The 21,245-nt window shown below is 39.4% G+C and overlaps 1 protein-coding gene across 5 annotated transcripts in view; it reads left to right on the top strand.

Annotated features, from left to right (window-relative positions):
* The window catches only part of LRIG3 (leucine rich repeats and immunoglobulin like domains 3), a 78,848-nt gene extending 61,218 nt beyond the window's left edge, over positions 1-17,630 (top strand). For 4 of the 5 annotated variants that reach the window (XM_081331253.1, XM_081331252.1, XM_081331250.1 and 1 more), the window contains 7 exons: positions 916-1,079; positions 5,833-6,153; positions 7,729-8,010; positions 8,827-9,279; positions 9,472-9,633; positions 15,223-15,366; positions 17,074-17,630. In XM_081331253.1, coding sequence (XP_081187379.1) covers positions 916-1,079; positions 5,833-6,153; positions 7,729-8,010; positions 8,827-9,279; positions 9,472-9,633; positions 15,223-15,366; positions 17,074-17,321 — 1,774 coding nt within the window. In that variant the 3' untranslated portion in view covers positions 17,322-17,630. The remainder of the gene's footprint in view (positions 1-915; positions 1,080-5,832; positions 6,154-7,728; positions 8,011-8,826; positions 9,280-9,471; positions 9,634-15,222; positions 15,367-17,073) is intronic. The other variant, XM_081331251.1, reaches the window with a different exon arrangement.
* Positions 17,631-21,245: the final 3,615 nt, after the last annotated feature.

Here is a 21,245-nt window from a genome sequence, read left to right as displayed (position 1 = left end):
GAGGAGTCTTTCCATTTATTAAGACACAATGAAATAAGGGGGAGGAGGTTGCTCACTTGTGAAAAGAACTGTGAGACCTAGTTCTCACACTGTGGAAAATACCCTGATATCAGATCTCACCATGACTAAAATAAAACAAAGAGGGAAAATTGACTTCTTGTTCTGAAACCCTGAAAAAAGCATGTGTTTAATGGAATTCAAGCAACAATATTTTTAAGACTTCATACTGAAAAGTAAAATTAATTAGTGAAATATCACATTTTTCTTCAGGATAATTCTAGGTTTTGTAGGCATACTTTCTGTATCACACCCTATTTAAAATCCTGTTGATACTAATATGTTTGGTGCATGCTTAGTGTTCTCAAATGTGTTTTGTGTTGATAGAGTGCAGAGGATTTTTTTTTTAGTTTCAATGAGTTTGATATGAGTTGAAATCAGCTTTGAGAGATCATCATGGAATACAGGTTCCAAATTAGGCCATCATGAAGAGTTAAGGCTCTAGTTTTAAAGACAAAAAGTTGCTTTGAAATATGCAGAATTCCTTGAAGCAGTTAAATCTTTTTCCCAGAGTCACATGTCTGGGAAGACACATGTTTAATTTAAGGAGTTCCTATAAATTGCTACATGTGCACCCATGCCAGCTCTCAATCAATTTTTTTCTCTTTAACTTTGAGACCCTGCACGACCCTAGTAGGCATATGTTATTAAAGAATGCAAAGCTTGTTATTAGGAACCTGGGTGGAAAGACCATCATGTGAGAGTTACTTGTTACTGTCTTGATATGTTATGATGGAGCAAGATGTTGGGCATCAGTTTGTTGTTTGTTTATCCACTGGGTTATTTTTAATATTGTTCCCTTCAGATGTAGAGGTCTATTTTTCTTACAATTCTAATGTGTTCCTGTTTGTTTTCCAGATATATAAATACATCAAGCCTTTTGTGTGATTGCCAGCTGAAATGGCTACCTGAATGGCTAATAGACAATACATTCCAGACTTTTGTAAATGCCACATGTGCCCATCCTCAGGCATTAAAAGGAAGAAATGTTTTTGCTGTCAGCCTAGAAGGTTTTGTATGTGGTAAGTTTAAACTGTCCTTTTTAACTCTTGTCTAAAAGGGAGTTAACAAGATTTATCTTTAATGTTTTATAATTAATTCTCTTTCACTATATGTGTGTGTAGGATAATCTTCTCTAACTCTTCATGTACTATGAACTGCATATATTACAGTAAGCAATTTCAGACTGGGAATCACATGTAATTATTGATCATGCATGCATATTTCTACAGTGAATGAAGGTGGCTTATGTACGGTATATGCTAGGGTCGTAAAATACATATATTTGTTAGGTAAGAAATGTAGTTTAATATGTTTAAATTGGTGCAAGTTTAGTGTTCTCAAATGCAAATAGCGTGACATTTTCACTTGTGAAATATGATTATGAAATATGATTAAATATGATTATGATTAACTAATAATCAGATCCAGTCCTCCTCTTCCTCCTCCTCCTCCTTCTTCTCTTCCTCACAAACCAAATCAAATATTTTTATTACTATCTTTGACTGGCCCTTACAGTAAGAAAAGAGTAATAGTTTGATACAGCAATTCATTATCAAGGAGAAAACAATAGGACAATAAACAGCACAAAACAACAATAAAACCCACAAATCTAGAAATGCTTGTGAATCCTGAATATGGCTCCAGAATCCCTGTCCATTTTCTCATTAAAAGAAATCTTTCTTATATCTGACTATACTTATGTAATTAGGGCAACCATATTCTTTTTTTTCTTGCTGTCTTCTCAGTATACTCTGTGTTTCTAACATTCTTGTAGTATTAGGAAGTATATGCTATATTTATTTCCATTTAGCATGGCACTGTCCATCTTCTGGCTTGGTATTTTTCAGAGTTGTAGCATAACCTCTTATTGCCTAAATCTCATAAGACTATCTCAGCTACACTGGGAAAGTTAGCGTTATCCAGATGTCGATATGCTACAACTTTCAACAACTATTATCATGGTTGTTGTAGCTGGGGATTCTGAAAGTTTAATAACACAGAAGGACTACTGGTTCCCTACATCTTATAGATTGCATTTCTAAATGGAAAGGATACATGCTCACAATTGAAAAATTGCAAGAAAAACACTTTATGTTTGCAGTGTTATCTAATAATTAGTATGTTATGTAAAAGGAGATTAATCAGTTGGTCTTAGACTGTTCCAGTCCAGATAGGAGGGCTGATATTTCCATAATAAGGGCATATATTACTATATCTGAAGAATAGTCAGGAAACTGGAAAGGAAGCCTGAAAGAAAAATGCCTTTAAAAGGCACAGAGTTTGTGAGGGTAAATGAGATTTAAAAATATCCTTTATTGGCTTAAGCTTCACCTTAGTCCAGCATGTTGTAATTCAAACAAGTGACTGTGGTGCTTTCCATCAAGAAAGGGAGACCTGCTCTGTGAAAATATTATTGGTGCCCTGGTCCAGGAGAAACATCACCTCTTAAATCTAATAGTTAATCTTGTTCTCGCCACATTTATATGGTTAATTTCCAAGTGAGCTTGTACTCAGTTAGAAATAAGTGCCAAGCACATTGGACTTTCATTATAGCAAGAGATCAAGTTGATAAAGAAAGGGAAATAATGGTTTTACTACCTAAGCATCAGTGTAATTTCTCATGTTTGTTTTACTGTTTTCTCCAACAGTTTAAGACTCTATTAAAAGAAGAGGCAAAGTAATTTATATATAATATTCTATTCCACTGTTCATAACTTTCAGTTGAACTGAAGTAGAGGTAACCAACTGCCAAGCATCCAGTCGTAGCACTTCATATCTTATATAAAATAAGATACTTGGTAATAGCATTTGCAGCACCTGGCTTCTTAATAGTTTTAAAAAAAATTCCCAGCATGCCATTTAGAAGAGTTACTATTTGAATTAATATTATTGTGCAGTTTATTTCAGGAGATGGACAAACTTCAGTTTTCTTTACTAAGCTAACCAAATGTAAAGAATAGAATAAGCTTAACTCATACTTTGCATCAGTCTTCACAAAAAAAGAAACTATAGCCCAACATACCAAAAAAACCACTGCAAAAGACAAATTAGAAACAAAAATTAAAATAAGCAGGAAAATGTTAAGAGAACAACAATCTGACCTTGACGAATATAAATCACTGGGACCTGAGAGATTACATCCCAGAGTTCTGAAGGAGCTGGCAGATGTTATCTCAGAACCACTGCACCACATCTTTCACAAATCTTGGAGCACTGGAGAAGTAACTGAGGATTGAAAAGGGGCTGATGTGGTTCCCATCTTCAAGAAAGGGGAAAAAACAGTCCCAGGAAACTACAGATCAATCAGTTTAACATCAATACCTGGGAAGATCCTAGAAAAGATAATCAGAAAACAGATCTGCGAACAACTAGAAGCAAACAAAATTATAACTACCGTATTTTCCGGCGTATAAGACGAGTGGGCATATAAGACGACTGGGCATATAAGACGACCCCCTACATTTCCTGTTAAATTATAGGGTTTGGGCTATACTCGCCGTATAAGACTACTCCTCTTCCAACGCACACCAAATAAAAATAAAAAACATCAGATTTGATTTTAATATGGTAATTTTAATTCAAATGCTTATGACATGCAGGTACTTAGTAGGAAAACTGTCACTTATAAACATACGGCTGTTTGTTATCAAACATGTAAACATAAAACAGTGCAAGTGGATTACACTTTTCCTAATTCACTCTAAAGCTTTCCCTGCGCAGACCAAATGGGAGATCCGCTCCAGGTTTTCCAGCCAGCCCGCCCACCCAGTTCCTGAGTCAAATGTGTCCTTAGAGCTAAGCAGCTGCTCTGGCTGCTGCATTCCCCACCTGCCTTTCAAGTTGGGATAGACTGCAGCTGCTCTTCAACTTTAGAAGGAAAGACGCCCAGATCCCAGCCTGTAAAAAATCACAGACTGCAGCTTCTGCAGACCAAATGGGAGATCCGCTCCAGGTTTTCCAGCCAGCCCTGTCCCTAAAGTTTCAGCACCCGGCGTATAAGATGACCCCTGACTTTTGAGAAGATTTTCATGGGTTAAAAAGTTATCTTATACGCCAGAAAATACGGTAGTAGCCAGCACGGGTTTGTTAAAAACAGATGATACCAAACCAAACTTATTTCATTCTTTGACAAAGTAACTAAACTAATAGACCAGTGAAATGCTGTGGACGTAGTATACTTAAATTTCAGTAAGGCATTTGATAAATAGACCACAACCTACTGCTTGGTAAGCTACAAAAAGGTGGAATAGACAACATCACCATCAGATGGACTTGTAGCTGGCTGGCAAACCGTACTCAATGAGTAGTCCTCAATGGCACTACATCCACACAGAGAGAAGCAAGCAGTGGGGTACCACAAGGTTCCATCTTAGGCCCAGTACTCTTCAATATCTTCATCAATGACTTAGATGAGGGAATTGAAGGGGAACTCATCAAATTTGCAGATGACACCAAACTAGCAGGAGTAGCCAACACCCCAGAAGACAAACTCAGGACCCAAAAAGATCTTGACAAACTTGAACAATGGGCCTTATCCAGTTTTAATGTGGAGAAAAGTACAATTTTACATTGAGGCAGGAAAAATCAAGGGTTTAAGTACAGATTAGGTAAGACCTGGCCCAAAAACAGCAACTGTGAGAGGGACTTTGGAGTCCTAGTAGACAGTCATTTGACTATGAGCCAGCAGTGTGCAGCTGGCTAATACAATCCTGGGTTGTATAAACAGAGGGATAGAATCAAGATCACATGAAGTATTAATACCGTCTTGTAAACCCTAGTAAGACCACACATGGAATTCTGCAACCAATTTTGGTCACGATACTACAAAAAAGATGTTGAGACTTTGGAAAAAAATCAGAGAAGAGCAACTTCTTTAGCCTGGAGACTAAAACATACGAAGAACAGCTGCAGGACTTGGGTTTTGCTAGTCTAAAGAAAAGAAGAAATAGGGGAGACATGATAGCAGTATTCCAGTATTTGAGGGGCTGCCACTAAGAAGAGGAGTCATGTTATTCACCAAAGCACCAGAGGGCAGGACAAGAAACAATGGTTGGAAACTGATCAAAGAGAGAAGCAACCTGACAGTGAGGACAATTAGCCAGTGGAACAGCTTGCCTCCAGAAATCGTGGGTGCTCCATCGCTGGAGATTTTTAAGAAGATACTAGATAGTCACTTGTCTGAGATGGTATAGATTCTCCTGCTTGAGCGAGGGGCTGGACTAGAAGACCTGCAAGGTCCCTTCCAGCTCTATTCTATTCTTCAAGGATATCCCCATGTAGAGCACGTTGCAATAATCTAAATGGGAGATGACCAGGCACAAACAGCTATCTAGTCTTTCTCTCTGTATCAGTGCAGCTTTTCCTTCTCTATGCTTTTAGGTTACTGGGTAGCCAGCTTTTCAATAAGTAGCTGTGTGATTGAGTGTGCTATGGAAAATGGAACTAATTTCTTTTAAACCATACAGAATGCCTTTGTATATAAGTATACAAAGATTTGTGAACTCGATGGTACATATTTCTGAGCAGAATATTCATGAAAGATTGACATTTACTAGATTAGCAATTCCTAACTTGGCATTGGTCCCAACCAAATTGTAGAAGACTGTTTTAGACAAAGATTAGTAAAACAACTGTTTTTTTAAAAAATGTGTTATATAAAATTAACTGTATCAGAACTAATAAGTTTTCAAATCTGATCTCACTTTTTTAGATGGACAAGAAATTGTGTGGTTTTATTCAGTGCTACTCTTTTTGTTTTGCTCTTTTTTATAGATGATTTTCCAAAGCCACAGATAACTGTCCAACCTGAAACTCAGTCAGCAATCAAAGGCTCCAATTTAAGTTTTGTATGTTCAGCAGCCAGCAGCAGTGATTCCCCGATGACTTTTGCATGGAAAAAGGATAATGAATTAATACGTGATGCTGAAATGGAGAATTATGCTCACCTTAGGGCACAAGGTGGTGAAGTGATGGAGTACACCACCATCCTTAGATTGCGCAATGTTGAATTCAGTAATGAAGGAAAATACCAGTGTGTTATATCCAATCACTTTGGCTCATCGTACTCTGTTAAGGCTAAACTTACAGTGAACAGTAAGCATTTAAAATATACTTACACATTAAAATAAAAATATATGATATAGCATTCTTTCCGAAAGGTTTTGCTTAGCATACGTAATAGATATTGAGCAGGTATTAGCTGGCTGTATGAGTACATGAGAAAATAAATGAGTTTTTTTGCTGAAGTTTTATTGAAGAGCTTTAAAAGAGTAAATCCTGCTTCTCATTTCAATCATAGTTACTTGTACCTGCAAGCTTCCATTTAGATTGCTGTAATTTGTAGGTAAAATAACTAGGCTCCTCATATTATAGCTCCCAGCATCCACAATGCCTGGCTATTCTAGCTGGAGTTTCTGTAAGGTACTCAACAACATGTGGAAACCCCTGGGAATTTATTAACATTAAAACTATATTTCAGTGCTAGCTAGAAATAACTATTTCAAATATATTTGCTCAGTTGATAACTAGAAGCAAGGTTTAGAATAACTAGGCTCCTCATATTATAGCTCCCAGCATCCACAATGCCTGGCTATTCTAGCTGGAGTTTCTGTAAGGTACTCAACAACATGTGGAAACCCCTGGGAATTTATTAACATTAAAACTATATTTCAGTGCTAGCTAGAAATAACTATTTCAAATATATTTGCTCAGTTGATAACTAGAAGCAAGGTTTAGAATAACTAGGCTCCTCATATTATAGCTCCCAGCATCCACAATGCCTGGCTATTCTAGCTGGAGTTTCTGTAAGGTACTCAACAACATGTGGAAACCCCTGGGAATTTATTAACATTAAAACTATATTTCAGTGCTAGCTAGAAATAACTATTTCAAATATATTTGCTCAGTTGATAACTAGAAGCAAGGTTTAGAACTGTTATTTCTTATGAGCTCTTCTGTTTCTGCTCTCCTGAAGGAATTAAATGAGGTTCTTTATAAACCAGAGAATGCGGTTATATAAAAACATTCTAATCTTTATATCTGCTCGATCTTCTATGATGGGTGGGTCTTCTCAAGGAACCCTATGAAGTGAAGAAAAACAGGTGGCAGCAAAAAGATTCTCGGTGGTAACATCCTTTTGGTAAAATTGTCTCTCTAGAGGTGCTACCATATATATATTTGTTTGCCTGTTTTCATTTTTAAGACTTTAAACCTACCAGTATAATAGTTTGTTTTTGTTGTTTATTTTCCAGCATCAGTCTTCTCTAAAAAGTTCACAATAAATATTAAAAATGATAAATCATTAAAAATCAATAAGTAAATCAATAAATTGTCAGCAAATTTACAAGCTAAGCTCCAGTATAGTACCTAAGACACCAGGCTAAGACTCAGGTTGTGCTTACTCACCTAGTCGGGCAAAAGGCAAAGGCAAACCACTTCAAAAACTGCCAAGAAAGTTGTCTGTACTTGCTGAGGCAACTACCAGGAATCAAGACTGAGTCAAAGCCACAAATACAAAAGCAAGATACAGAAAAAAATGGTCCGAGAAAGCAAGACATTTTATTTTATTCTTTTGGGAATTGGAAATCAGTTGTGCCCTTCCCTTGAAAGAATTCGTGACAAATCTCCATTGGAAACATTCCCAATATGTGGATTTGTTCTTTCTTATAGTGCTTCCATTGTTTACCAAGATGCCCATGGATCTTACAATCCGTGCAGGGGCAACAGCACGGCTAGAGTGTGCTGCTGTTGGTCATCCCATGCCCCAGATTGCTTGGCAGAAAGATGGTGGTACTGACTTTCCTGCAGCACGCAAGAGACGCATGCATGTGATGCCTGAGGATGATGTGTTTTTTATTGTGGATGTCAAAATTGAAGATACTGGTGTTTACAGCTGCACAGCTCAGAATACTGCAGGCAGTATTTCTGCAAATGCAACATTAACAGTACTAGGTAAGGATATCATGGCCCTGGCAGCTGAACACTGGTAATTTGGTAGCTCACCATTTTGTTTTTGAAAACAATAAACAGAACTTAATACACATAGTGTTTCAAAATAGAATAGAATAGAATAATAACTTTATTGTCACTGAATGTACACTAATCGGCATACATTAAAATGAAATTTCTTTTCATACAGCTCTCAAAGGGTCACCACCTCCAATATACACTACATAAATATGACGTAAATAAATAAATACAGAATTATGCATATACCCACATATATTATATGACACAGAGACAACAAAGTCTAGTTTGGATTATGTATACATGTACATGGCAAGAAAAACTGTATTAGACTTGCTCTATTTTCAATAAAAGGGATGCGGTGGCTCAGTGGGTTAGGACGCCGAGCTTGTCGATCAGATGGTCGGGAGTTTGGCAGGTCGAATCCCGAGTGCCGCATAACACAGTGAGTGCCTGTTACTCGTCCCAGCTTCTGCCAACCTAGCAGTTCGAAAGCACGTAAAAATGCAAGTAGAAAAATAGGGACCACTATGGTAGGAAGGTAACAGCGTTCCGTGCGCCTTTGGCATCTAGTCATGCCGGCCACATGACCACAGAGACGTCCTCGGACAAGCACTGGCTCTTTGGCTTTGAAACAGATGAGCACCGGCCCCTAGAGTTGGAAACGACTAGCACGCATGTGCGGGGGAACCTTTACCTTATTATTTTCAATACATTTAAATATAAGTCTGTGGTTAAGATTCTAGCCTGAGAACTTTATGAGTTTACTTAAGTTATTTTAGAATTTTTATGCATTTTCAGAAACACCCTCCTTTTTGAGGCCCTTGGTGGATCGAACTGTGATGAAAGGTGAAACAGCAGTCTTGCAGTGTATTGCTGGGGGCAGCCCATCTCCTCGGCTGAATTGGACCAAAGATGATGGCACTTTAGCAGTGACAGAGAGGCATTTCTTTGCTGCGGGAAATCAGTTGCTTATTATTGTAGACACAGACTTTGAAGATGCTGGGAAATACACATGTGAAATGTCTAACACACTTGGAACTGAGAGAGGCAATATTCGCCTTAATGTGATTCCTACTCCTACCTGTGATTCTCCACAGAATGCTGCCCTATCTTTCGATGATGATGGATGGGCTACTGTGGGAGTAGTGATCATAGCTGTGGTGTGCTGTGTGGTTGGCACTTCCCTTGTGTGGGTGGTCATCATATACCACACGAGGAGAAGAAATGAAGATTGCAGTGTCACAAACACAGGTGAGTAAACTAGAACTTGGAACAGAACTCTCAGAGATGTTTTTCGTTACCGTCCTGAAGTTTCCTTACAGAAATATTTGTCTTGATTCAAATTCAGAAACGTAAATAAACTGATCCTTATGTAGCTTATGTAAAATACTTCAAAGAATTCAGCCACTGATAGTTTTGTGCATGTACATTTGATTATCATAGATGAGACAAACTTACCTGCAGATGTTCCAAGCTATCTGTCATCCCAAGGAACTTTAGCTGAAAGACAAGATGGATATGGGTCATCAGAGAGTGGAAGCCAGCATCACTTTGTACAGTCCTCCCCCATAGGTGGATATTTCTTTCAGCAGAGAGAAAGCAGTGGTAAGGATCTAACAGATCTATGTAATTCATGTGTATTTGGGGATTCATTCAAAGATAATGTGCTGCAGAATTGTAGTTTAAGATTCCACTACTTTTGTTCTTTGACCAAATAAATTGGAGAACAATAGTTTTATTATTTCTAAATTGCTCATCAACTGTTTTTTATGAAAGATTGTTTTCTGACTATTATTGGCCCAAAGATGTACTAGTATATGTCCAGATTTTCTAGTTTTACAGTAGTGCTATTCTGTATATCTTCTTAATATGTGTGCTTTTTCCAGCTGAAGAACACTTCCAAGAAATGACTTGAACATTCTTGTTACTCTGCATATTTCATTTTTAGTTTTTACCTAGAGCCATGTTTTTCAACAAAAATCCATGATGCTAAAAACACACAGTTTGCTGCTAGGTATTTTCAACTGTAATACTAGCTAAGGTCTTGCTGTGGACAGAAAAGTTCTGATTTTTTTCACAGTTGTGAAAGAAGAAATAGAAGTTATATTCCAAGATATTCTCTAAAGATTTAACCTAACCCCAAACTTAAACCTGTGTTCTCAGCAGTGATCTTATGAAGCACATGGCAGAACAGGAAGAGGCTACATTTTATGCTGACAGTTTTGTCTATCCATGATTAAAGTTCCCGCAAAAAAGGAAGGAGAGGTTCCCCCTCTATATGTGCACACATCTGGAGAAATAATATTTCAACCATGATCTAGGCAATGCCTCCAATCTGGTTTATTTCAGGATTAGAGGTAGAATTTCAGCATAATATAATTTTAGATTTTTGTCATATAACATACTCTTTGGCATAATAATGTTTTCCAGTATTTTTCCCTCATAATAGAGATTCCTCAGACTTTTTTGAAGAGCTGCCTGGGAAAGTTAGGATTATTTACAGGAATTTAATGATTTCCCCCAACAGAATCAATTTGATATCCATCAATAGAGTGTTTAATTTGTGGCTAGTGAATAAGTGAATGGAGAGTGTGTCTTACTAAAAATTTGGAAGCCACCGAGATTGTGACTGCTGAAAGAATCTGTAACTTGTCATACCACAGCTAATTATTGCTTGGTATTTGGTTAGGTTTCTCTATAAATGTAATCCTCGAGTTACGAATGTAATGGAGTCTGCCAATTACATTCATAACCCAAGGATTTGTTAATTGGAACTCATTAAATGATCAAGCCCCATCCCTCCTCTCCCCAATGCATTCGTTAATTGTATGTGTGGGTCATTAAGAACGCACAGGGTACCTCAGGAGTGGAGAAGACCATGGGAGGCCTAGTGCAGAGACAAGACCACTGTGTCCAGCCACCAAAGGCCTTCCCCACCCACTGAGAGATCCCATGCTCCTCTTCCCACCTTTTGGGGTCCCTAGCTGCTTCGGCCTTTCTTCCCCACCCCATCACCAACTGCTAACTTATCTTTGGTGCCATGCTTGAGAGCCCTGTGCTGCCCACGCTTGCCCCCTGCATGGCCTTGGATGCTGGAGCCCTTGTCCAGCCAGGCGGAGAAGCACCAGGCCGGCCTCCCCTCTTTCCCGCTGAACCCCAGCCTCTCTTACAACCCCAGCCTCTCCCACTTGCTGTAGCGCCGAATGTGCCCAGATTTCACAAATTGCGCCATCGCAGAGCTGGAGTGCTTAATGTGCCACCACCCTGCTCCCCTCGCTTGCCAGAAGCAGTCCTTTTCCAAATTGTAAGAGAATGAATGAATGAATGAATGAATGAATGAATGAATGAATGAATGAATGAATGAATGAATTGAATGAATGAATGAATGAATGAATGAATGAATGAATGAATGAATGAATGAATGAATTTATTTATTTAGCTAGCTAGCTAGCTAGCAAGCAAGCAAGCATATGGCTGGTCACACAGAATTAAAAGCACTTCATATTTACAAGTTAGAACAGTTAAAACAATTTTTTTAAAAAAGAAGCAATTATAAAACCTAAGAGGAAAACAGAAATAACATTTCAGAGTTTAATGTCAAGTCTGGAGATCCAGTCAGTAGCTGCCGTTGTTATGCAGAGGAAGTCCTTAAAATCTCCTGGGTATCTTCTATTAGTGCATTCCCTCGCTATATGTTGGATAGTCTGTCGGGGAGCCCCGCAATCACATTGTGCTGAAGGTGTCTTTCCCCATTTATACAGAGAATCGGCACACACCCCATAAGTCGTTCTAATTCTATTGTATGTCACCCATATGTGTTGGGGTAGATTAAATCCTGGAGGTATACTATTAGGATTAATATGCTCAGAAATATCTTGGGAGGTATAGCTACTCCATGCTTCCATCCACTTTTGTATAGTGCTCTGATGTTCAGCCAGCAGCTTAAGCGCTGTGAGGAGTGGTGGATTTCTTGACTTTAATCGACATCTTAAGAGATTAGAGGTATAGGCATGAATGGGTAGAGAGCAGTTTAGCAGGATCTTACTATACTCCTGAATGAGAGCTTCTTGTCGTCGTAAGTGCGGGGGAAGTATGTGGCTAAGAACTGGTAGCCAGTGAATAGGTGTAGATTTTATGCACCCAGTAATTAATCTCATCGTATGGTTGAGTTGAACATCAACAAGTCTTGTATGTGAGCTGTTTATCCATACAGGTGCGCAGTATTCCGCTACAGAGTAGCAAAGCCCAAAGGCTGCGCATCGAAGAGTTGGAGCTGAAGCTCCCCAAGTTGTTCCGCATAGTTTTTGCAGAATGTTGTTTCTGCTGTTAACCTTGGCAGCCATATTCTGAATATGTTTTTTAAAAGTCCTGTCTAAGGTGACCCCCAGATATTTTGGAGTTGCCTCATATGGGAGCAATTTGTTATTTAGGTATACATTGAGTTTTCTTTTTGCCAGTTTATTATTAAGGTGGAAACATGATGTGACTGTCTTACTTACGCTTGGGATTAACCTCCATTGGTGGAAGTATGTGCTCAGAGTTGTAAGGTCGGCTGTAAGTACACCTTCTGTAACTTCGATGTCCTTGTGGCTATATGCTAATGCCAAGTCATCAGCGTAAGAGAACTTTGTTGATAGCGTGGGTGGTATATCGGAAATATATAAGTTGAATAAGGATGGGGCCAATACAGAGCCCTGAGGGAGTCCATTATTCAGATGTCTTTGCTTACTAATTTTATTGCCCATGATGACTTGAAAGGTCCTTGCTGAGAGCAAGTTATTTATTAGGCGGCCCATGGTACTACAAGGGACAGCGTGGAGGAATTTGCTTAATAGACCATCCCTCCATACTGTATCGTATGCTGCTGTGAGATCCACAAATACAACAGATGTTTTCAATTTATTCTGATAGCTGCTTTCAATGTGGCTAGTAAGACTAAGGACTTGATCGGCACAGCTCCAATAAGATCTAAACCCAGCCTGTTCAATCGGTATTTGTTCGTTAATTTTCTGTCCAATTCTGTTAAGTATCAACCTTTCAGGTAGTTTATAACAAACATTTAACAGAGCAATGGGGCGATAGTTTTCTGGCTTGTTGCTTTCTTTTCCAGGTTTTAATATGCCGATTACCTTGGTACTCTTAAATTCTGGAGGGACCTTACTGAAAGTTAGGATATCTGTGTAGAATTTTGCCAGCCATTCTCTTGTGCGAGGCCCAGAATGGATGATAAATTCAGGCATTACTCCATCAAAACCAGGAGATTTTCCAGCTTTGACATTCTTCAGGGCAGTATCTATTTCAGCCACTTGGAAGGGTCGAGCATATTCCTGGTTAGGCGAGCATAAAGTTTTTAAGTGCTTTAGTTCTCTTTTCACTAATTTAGTATGTTTTTTATCATGGGGTACTCTAGTTAAGTTGACAATTCGAGTTGCTACTTGATCTGGAGTAACCTCTTCTTGTTTGCGTTGAGCTGGTTGGTCTCCTCTCAATTTTTTCAGTAGGCTCCATGCCTTCCTGCTTGAGTGTTTAAAGTCTAGTCCAGACATAGTTTGCTCCCATTTCTGCCTGCGCGCCAGGTCAAATTTATGAAGAAGTTCATCGGCTATTTCAGCATCACCATTCTCTAGATGTTTTTGGTACAGGTTTTCGCAGGTTTCATTCCATCCTGGGATATATTCCTTGCAGAAGCCACGTGGGATGGATTTTTTTAGCCGATGACACGATTGCTCCGACAAAGCGATAGTAGCTTTTACTAACTGCCGGGATACGTCCTATTGTGTTCTCAAGGTCCATCGTAAACTTTTCCCAGTTGGCCATCTTCAGGTTCCACCTTGGTCGGGGTATAGATCTGATAATAGGTATCTTCATTCCTGTCTTAATGATAATAGGTCTATGTTGGCTATGGGGGAAGGTTGGTAGCACTTGCCGAGAGGCAGGTACAGGTTTGGTTTTATCTTGTGTAACAAAACATAAGTCAGGGTTATACTCTTTCTTCCAGGAAGCTGATTTAAAAGTACCTTGATCTTTAGCATCAAAAAGTAGGTATAGGTTGTTCTGCTCTGCCCATTCGCAGAGGGTCTCGCTGTTAGTATCATTAAGCATATATCTCCATTGGGTATGGGGACTATTGAAATCTCCTATATAGATGCCCGGGTGTGGAATCCTTGGATGCTTCTAAGCAAACCTGTTTTGCGGCTCTGTCATGTTTCTCCTTCAGCTCAAGATGCTGTTCTTTTGCTGGAGAAATGGAAAAGCTGTATTGCAAAAGGAAAAAAAACCATGCAGGGAAACCAAAGAAGAATCCTCTGAAGATTCGTGAGATCCAGACAGGTTCGCTGCTCCTCTGAATGCAGAGCAGGAGAGACCAAGCAAGTTCGTGAAGCTAAAAAGAAAAGTAAAATCATCTTTTCCAACTTCGTGAAATCCTACTTTTTTTCACCAGAAATTGGAAAGGCTGGTCTTACTTTTTTTTTTGCCTCACGAACTTGTCTCTTGAAGTTGCTTTATCTCTCCTGCTCCACATTGGAGGAAGTGATGAGTTCAGAGGATACTTCTTTGGATTCCCTGCATGTTTCTTCCATTTGCAACACAGCTTTTCCATTTCTCCAGTGAAAGAGTGTCTTGAGTTGTGGGGAGAAACTTGATGAAGCTGGAAAGCAGGTTTGCTTAGGAGCCCCTCTTGCAATTTAGAAAAGGAGTGCTTTTGGCAAGTGAGGGGAGCAGGGCAGTGGCACACCAAGCTCTCCAGCTCCACAATGGCACAATTTGTGAAATCTGGGCATGTTTGGCGCTCCAGCAAGTAGCAGGGCAGGGCCATGCCCACTTGTGAGAGAGGTTGGGGCTCGGCGGGGAAGGGGAGAAGCTGGCCCAGCGCTTCTCTGCCTGGCTGGAGAAGGGCTCTGGCACTCAAGGCTGTGTTGGAGCTGAATGTGGACAGCACGGAGCTCTCAGGCATGGCACCAAAGGAGCATGTTGCAGCATTTCTACAATCGTTCATAAGGGCAAATGACCATTGTGGTGCTGCAACATATGTAACTTTGGGACCTGTTCGTAAGTACTTTTGGCATGGACGTTGTAACTTTGAACATTCACTAAATGAATGTTCATAACTCGAGGAATACCTGTACAAAGAAGATGTTTTGGTTTGAAAAAAAATCTAAAAGGAGACTGATATATGTCATCTCCCTTTCAAAGGACTTTGTCATACAGATAGCTACAGTGAAAATGATCTGGAAGCTGTAACAGATCCATTCTTATGCCATTACCTGGGAAGTTCAGGAAGCCTGCATTTAAAAAGAAATTTATGTAGCCCAGAAATGTTTGAAGCATACCATACAGGTAATTTATATTATATGCATGTTTTAATTATTTCCCTCTTTTTAAATTTTAACAGTCTTTAGTAAAGTTGAAAGGTTTTTCTTTCCCTGTTGGTTTTTTTAAGGCAGCAATTCAGAGCAAAGAATAGCATGCATGGGCCTTTATGATTTAAGCTGCTTAAAGAAAAAAGATTGCTACCCATATATCCACTTACCTGAAGATCCTTTTGACCGATATCTCAGTATCTCCAGAATAAACATGCCAAGTAATAAGTTGATTCCTTCTATTTATCCCCCAAGTGAAGAGGATAGAACAAGAAGCTCACATTTAAATGTAGACACATGTGAATTTAAGAGAAATCAAAAACTCTCCTCTGTTACACTAAGCACCACTTTCATGGGTATGTTTTAATTGTTTTCTAATCCAGAAATCCTAAATACATATAATGGGGAGCAAGCCACACTGAAATTAAGTAAACAGAATTGCTTTTTGAAAAAGTGTTCTCTTCCATACCCATTGAACATTTTCTTTAGAGATTTTTTCAAGATGTGTTAACTAAACATTGGGTTTGCCTTTGGGTAACCACTTAGTGGCCTATGCCCACTAAGATATTTTCAGCATGTCTCCATATTGGGATAGCTTAAGCTATGCCTTACTACTGTTCTGTACCATCCTGCTACCGGCCCTGCAGAAAGGCAGGGACAACCCCTTTTACAAGAAGGCAAGAGGCTGGAACTAAGCCTGCCGAATTTATGGATACAAAAGCAAACAGAACAAGACACGAACCATGAAACAGGAGCTATTCAAGTGGTTGCCTTCAGCAAACCAGCCCTCCCACGCATTCCCCTTTTATACAGTTCAGGGCGTGGCTTCTCTCTGCCTCCTTCTGAGGTGCCCCATTGCCTTCCTCTGTTTACTCCTGATTGACTGCCTCCTGTGTCGGGCGTCCTTGAACAGGGCCAGCTGTGGGTCATCTTCATCCACGCTGTCAGGCTCACACAGCTGGGTCTCCGTGGTGACCAGGTGGGAGGGGCCTGGCTGAGGGCTCTCATCATCAAGCTCTCCAACCCCCTCAGCAAGCTCTTCAACACCCCCCTCCTCCTCTGAGTCGTCCGACCCAACTGCCAAACCCACAGGCTGACCCTGAATCACAACAACTACATTAGAATGCAAGCCATAAAGTTATAAGGCTGTAAAGTTAAGTCCTCATTTGACTTAAACTACTCTATTCATTGAAAAAGTCCCATTTTCCTATGTGGTTGCTAACTGACAAAATACACACATACGAAGTAAAGGTCCCATTCATCAAGCATCTATGTTATTTGTTCTTTCTTGAAAGAGCTCAGACAATATTTAGTCTTAATACCTTCCGGTATTATCCCCTTGATAAACCTTACAAGTAGAGTAGGCTGAATGACCATTTAGTGAGCCATACAGACTTATGTCAGGTTTCAAAGGCTATCTACTAAGCTTCATGACTGCATAAAAATGTGAACCCAGATCTTAACACTCACAAGACACCAAATCTTGAAAGATGAATAGGAAATCAATGTCTTGCTTTGTTTCTCCCAAATAAACTTTGTGAACATAGGTCTGAACTGAGTAATTAGAAAGTGTAATTATTAAATTTATGATATTAACATAGACTTGATTGTTGGCTATTTTGTGAATTTACTTTGCTTGTTCATTTTTATAATTGCTAATAAATGTTTTCTCTTATCTCTTTAGGAACATTTGGAAAACCTATATGGAAGCACCAGCTCGATTCTTTGCCAAGCTATAAGCAGTCCTCATTTTTGCAGCCACAAGCCTCCCAACATTATTCTAATGAATCATTGGATTTTGACTCAGAGTCTGAAGGTGGTGAAAAAATGATTAGGACGTTTCCTGAAGTGGACAATAGCAATTTTATTTGTGGGCAACCAGCTGAAAACTATAGAACTCCTACTTTTCAGTCTTTTGACTTAGATACATAGTTTGCCATCAGTGCCAACCCAAAATCAACTCATGAAATAAAGAACTATACTACCTCAAAGTGGACATTATTTAAAAAGAAACTTCTGGTTGTATTTTAAGAGAGATTTATGATTTTTATACAGATGCTGGTTTATTTACAAAATGTATTATATCAGGCAGATTATACATTCCTTATATTTCAGATACAGTTTTGTTTAACCAAACTGTATTTTTGTAAATTAATGGCGTGAATAATAACTATACATTTGTTACTGAGACAGACTTCATTTTATTCTAATGAGTGTTTTCAACTAATACCAATTCATGTGTTTCTGTGATTTAAGGAACTGTCAAAAATTATGGATGGTTAACATTAATATCTGACATAATACTTACATTTTGTTGATTTCTGCATTAAATAGCACTGATAAAAACATATACAGGCAAGAATCATATTCAGGGGAATGAGGAAGTTGTATCTTTTTTGATAGTTTCGCTTGCACTGTGGTGCATAATGTTGCCAGTGTCAGAAAATATGTTTTGGATATATGCAAAAATGCACTTGTAAACTTCCTGTTCCCCATAGACATTCCAGGTCTAGTTAATATGCATGGTCAGTATCAAACTAAATTAGTAGCAATCTCAAATTATAATGTATCCAGTCCAGTAATTCAATTTACATTTCTAGGTTATATTTTAATAGATGGAAATCCTGGTCACAATTAGCTTTGTTTTGGCCCTGCTTGTCCCGAATCTACTTATCTTTAGGAGTAATGTACCCTTGGTTTTTACAAGCCACTTAAATTACTGCATTCAGTACAACCCAATATTGACTTTCTAAGTTTGATCATTGACAAGAGGTATGGGGAAACATCCATTTGAGATCTTGGACTGACCACCTGAAACCCCTAGATTGTTGTAACCAGTAAAAGAAGACTGCTGGGTTGGTCCATATTCCTTTGCATCCTTATCCTAAGACACTCATTTAATTCAATTGCACATACTTGTGAAGATAAGATTATGAATTGGGCTATTAGATTGAAAAGTGTTACCAAATATAAGGCAGTATCTGATGTTAGGGAAGTCATGCACACTTATGAATTTAATAACATAGGGGAGAATAGATCTATCTGGAAAGGACAATTGCTGGAAAGAATGCTACTGCATTTTGCACACATCATTGTGGGTGGGTATTTGTATTTTTTAAAAATACAGAACCATTTTAATTAAAACTTCAAATGGTAATTAGAGAGTGGTTGGGTCATCTTTAGGACATGGCTGATGAAACACAATGGCTGGTGAAGTTTGTAGCTTTAATGCCACTATCCTATTACACTGCTTTGGTAAATGAGACAAAAGAAACCATAGTTTCAATGAACTTGTACCTTCCAAATCCATGGTTATAATGATGTTGACATTTTAAGTTACCATGGTAGTGCTAGGTTTTCTGTAGCATAACCTAATCCTGTTTGTGCTAAGCAAAAAGCTCAGCATTTCAAAAATAGTCATATTTTTTTTTTGTCTTTCTAAGTGTAGACCAGGCATGTCAAACTGCCGGCCCATGGGCCAGATGCGCCATGTTGAATTAACGCCCACCCCATTGCTGGCAATGGGGAAAAATTTGCGATACCTGGTGTAGACTATTCTGTTCATATAATAATTGATCCACAAACTACTTGTTAGTTGTGAAGTCGTGTCTAACCCATTGCGACCCCATGGACAACGTTTCTCCAGGCCTTCCCGTCCTCTTTTGGAGTCCATTTAAGCTCACGCCTACTGCTTCAGTGATTCCATCCAGCCACCTCATTCTCTGTCGTCCCTTTCTTCTCTTGCCCTCAATCTTTCCCAGCATTAGGCTCTTCTCCAGTGAGTCCTTCCTTCTCATTAGATGGCCAAAGTATTTGAGTTTCAATTTCATGATCTGGCCTTCTAAAGAGCAGTCAGGGTTGATCTCTAGGACTGACCAGTTTGATTGCCTTGCAGTCCAGGGGACTCACAGGAGTCTTCTCCAGCACCATAGTTCAAAGGCCTCAATTCTTTGGCGCTCAGCCTTTCTTATGGTCCAACTTTCACAGCCATACATTGCAACTAGGAAGACTATAGCCTTGACTATATGCACTTTTGTTGGCAGAGTGATGTCTCTGCTTTTTAGTGTGCTGTCTAGATTTGCCAAGGCTTTCCTCCCCAGGAGCAAGTGTCTTTTAATTTTTTGGCTGCATTCCCCAACTGTGGTGATCTTGGAGCCAGGAAAATAAAATCTGTCACTACCTCCATTTCTTCCCCATCTATTTGCCAGGAATTGAGAGGGCCGGATGCCATGATCTTCATTTTTTTAATGTTAAGTTTCAAGCCAACTTTTGCACTCTCTTCCTTCACCCGCAACAAGAGGCTCTTTAGTTCCTCTTCACTTTCTGCCATTAGAGTGGTATCATCTGCATACCTTAGGTTGTTGATATTTCTCCCAGCAATCTTAATTCTAACTTTTGATTCATCTAGCCCTGCCTTTCTCATGATGTGCTCTGTATATACAGGTGAAACTCGAAAAATTAGAATATCGTGCAAAAGTTCATTTATTTCAGTAATGCAACTTAAAAGGGGAAACTAATATATGAGATAGACTCATTACATGCAAAGCAAGATAGTTCAAGCCGTGATTTGTCATAATTGTGATGATTATGGTGTACAGCTCATGAAAACCCCAAATCCACAATCTCAGAAAATTAGAATATTGTGAAAAGGTGCAATATTCTAGGCTCAAAGTGTCCCACTCTAAGCAGCTAATTAAGCCATAACACCTGCAAAGGGTTCCTGAGCCTTTAAATGGTCTCTCAGTCTGGTTCAGTAGGAATCACAATCATGGGGAAGACTGCTGACCTGACAGTTGTGCAGAAAACCATCATTGACACCCTCCATAAGGAGGGAAAGCCTCAAAAGGTAATTGCAAAAGAAGTTGGATGTTCCCAAAGTGCTGTATCAAAGCATATTAATAGAAAGTTATGTGGAAGGGAAAAGTGTGGAAGAAAAAGGTGCACAATCAGCAGGGATGATCGCAGCCTGGAGAGGATTGTCAGGAAAAGGCCATTCAAAAGTGTTGGGGACTTTCACAAGGAGTGGACTGAGGCTGGAGTCAGTGCATCAAGAGCCACCACATACAGACAGATCCTGGACATGGGCTTCAAATGTCGTATTCCTCTTGTCAAGCCGCTCCTGAACAACAAACGTCAGAAGCATCTTACCTGGGCTAAAGAAAAACAGACCTGGTCTGTTGCTCAGTGGTCCAAAGTCCTCTTTTCTGAAGAGAGCAACTTTTGCATCTCATTTGGAAACTAAGGACCCAGAGTCTGGAGGAAGAACGGAGAGGCACAAACTGCAAGATGCTTGAAGTCTAGTGTGAAGTTTCCACAGTGTGTTGATTTGGGGAGCCATGTCATCTGCTGGTGTTGGTCCACTGTGCTTCATTAAGTCCAGGGTCAATGCAGTCGTCTATAGGAGATTTTGGAGCACTTCATGCTTCCTTCCGCAGACAAGCTTTCTGGGGATGCTGACTTCATTTTCCAGCAGGACCTGGCACCTGTCCACACTGCCAAAAGCACCAAAACCTGGTTCAATGACCGTGGGATTACTGTGCTTGATTGGCCAGCAAACTTGCCTGACCTGAACCCCATAGAGAATCTATGGGACATTGCCAAGAGAAAGATGAGAGACATGAGACCCAACAATGCAGAAGAGCTGAAGGCCGCTATTTAAGCATCCTGGTCTTCCATAACACCTCAGCAGTGCCACAGGCTGATAGCTTCCATGCCACGCCGCATTGAGGCAGTAATTGCTGCAAAAGGGGCCCAATCCAAGTACTGAGTACATATGCATACTTATACTTTTCAGAGGTCCAATATTGTTCTGTGTACACTCCTTGTTTTATTGATTGCATGTAATATTCTAATTTT

The sequence above is a fragment of the Vipera berus genome (assembly GCF_964194415.1).
Source record: "Vipera berus genome assembly, chromosome: 6".
Lineage (NCBI taxonomy): Eukaryota > Metazoa > Chordata > Lepidosauria > Squamata > Viperidae > Vipera > Vipera berus.
The sequence above is the reverse complement of the archived record's forward strand: the minus strand, read 5'-3'. Positions and strand labels throughout refer to the sequence as shown.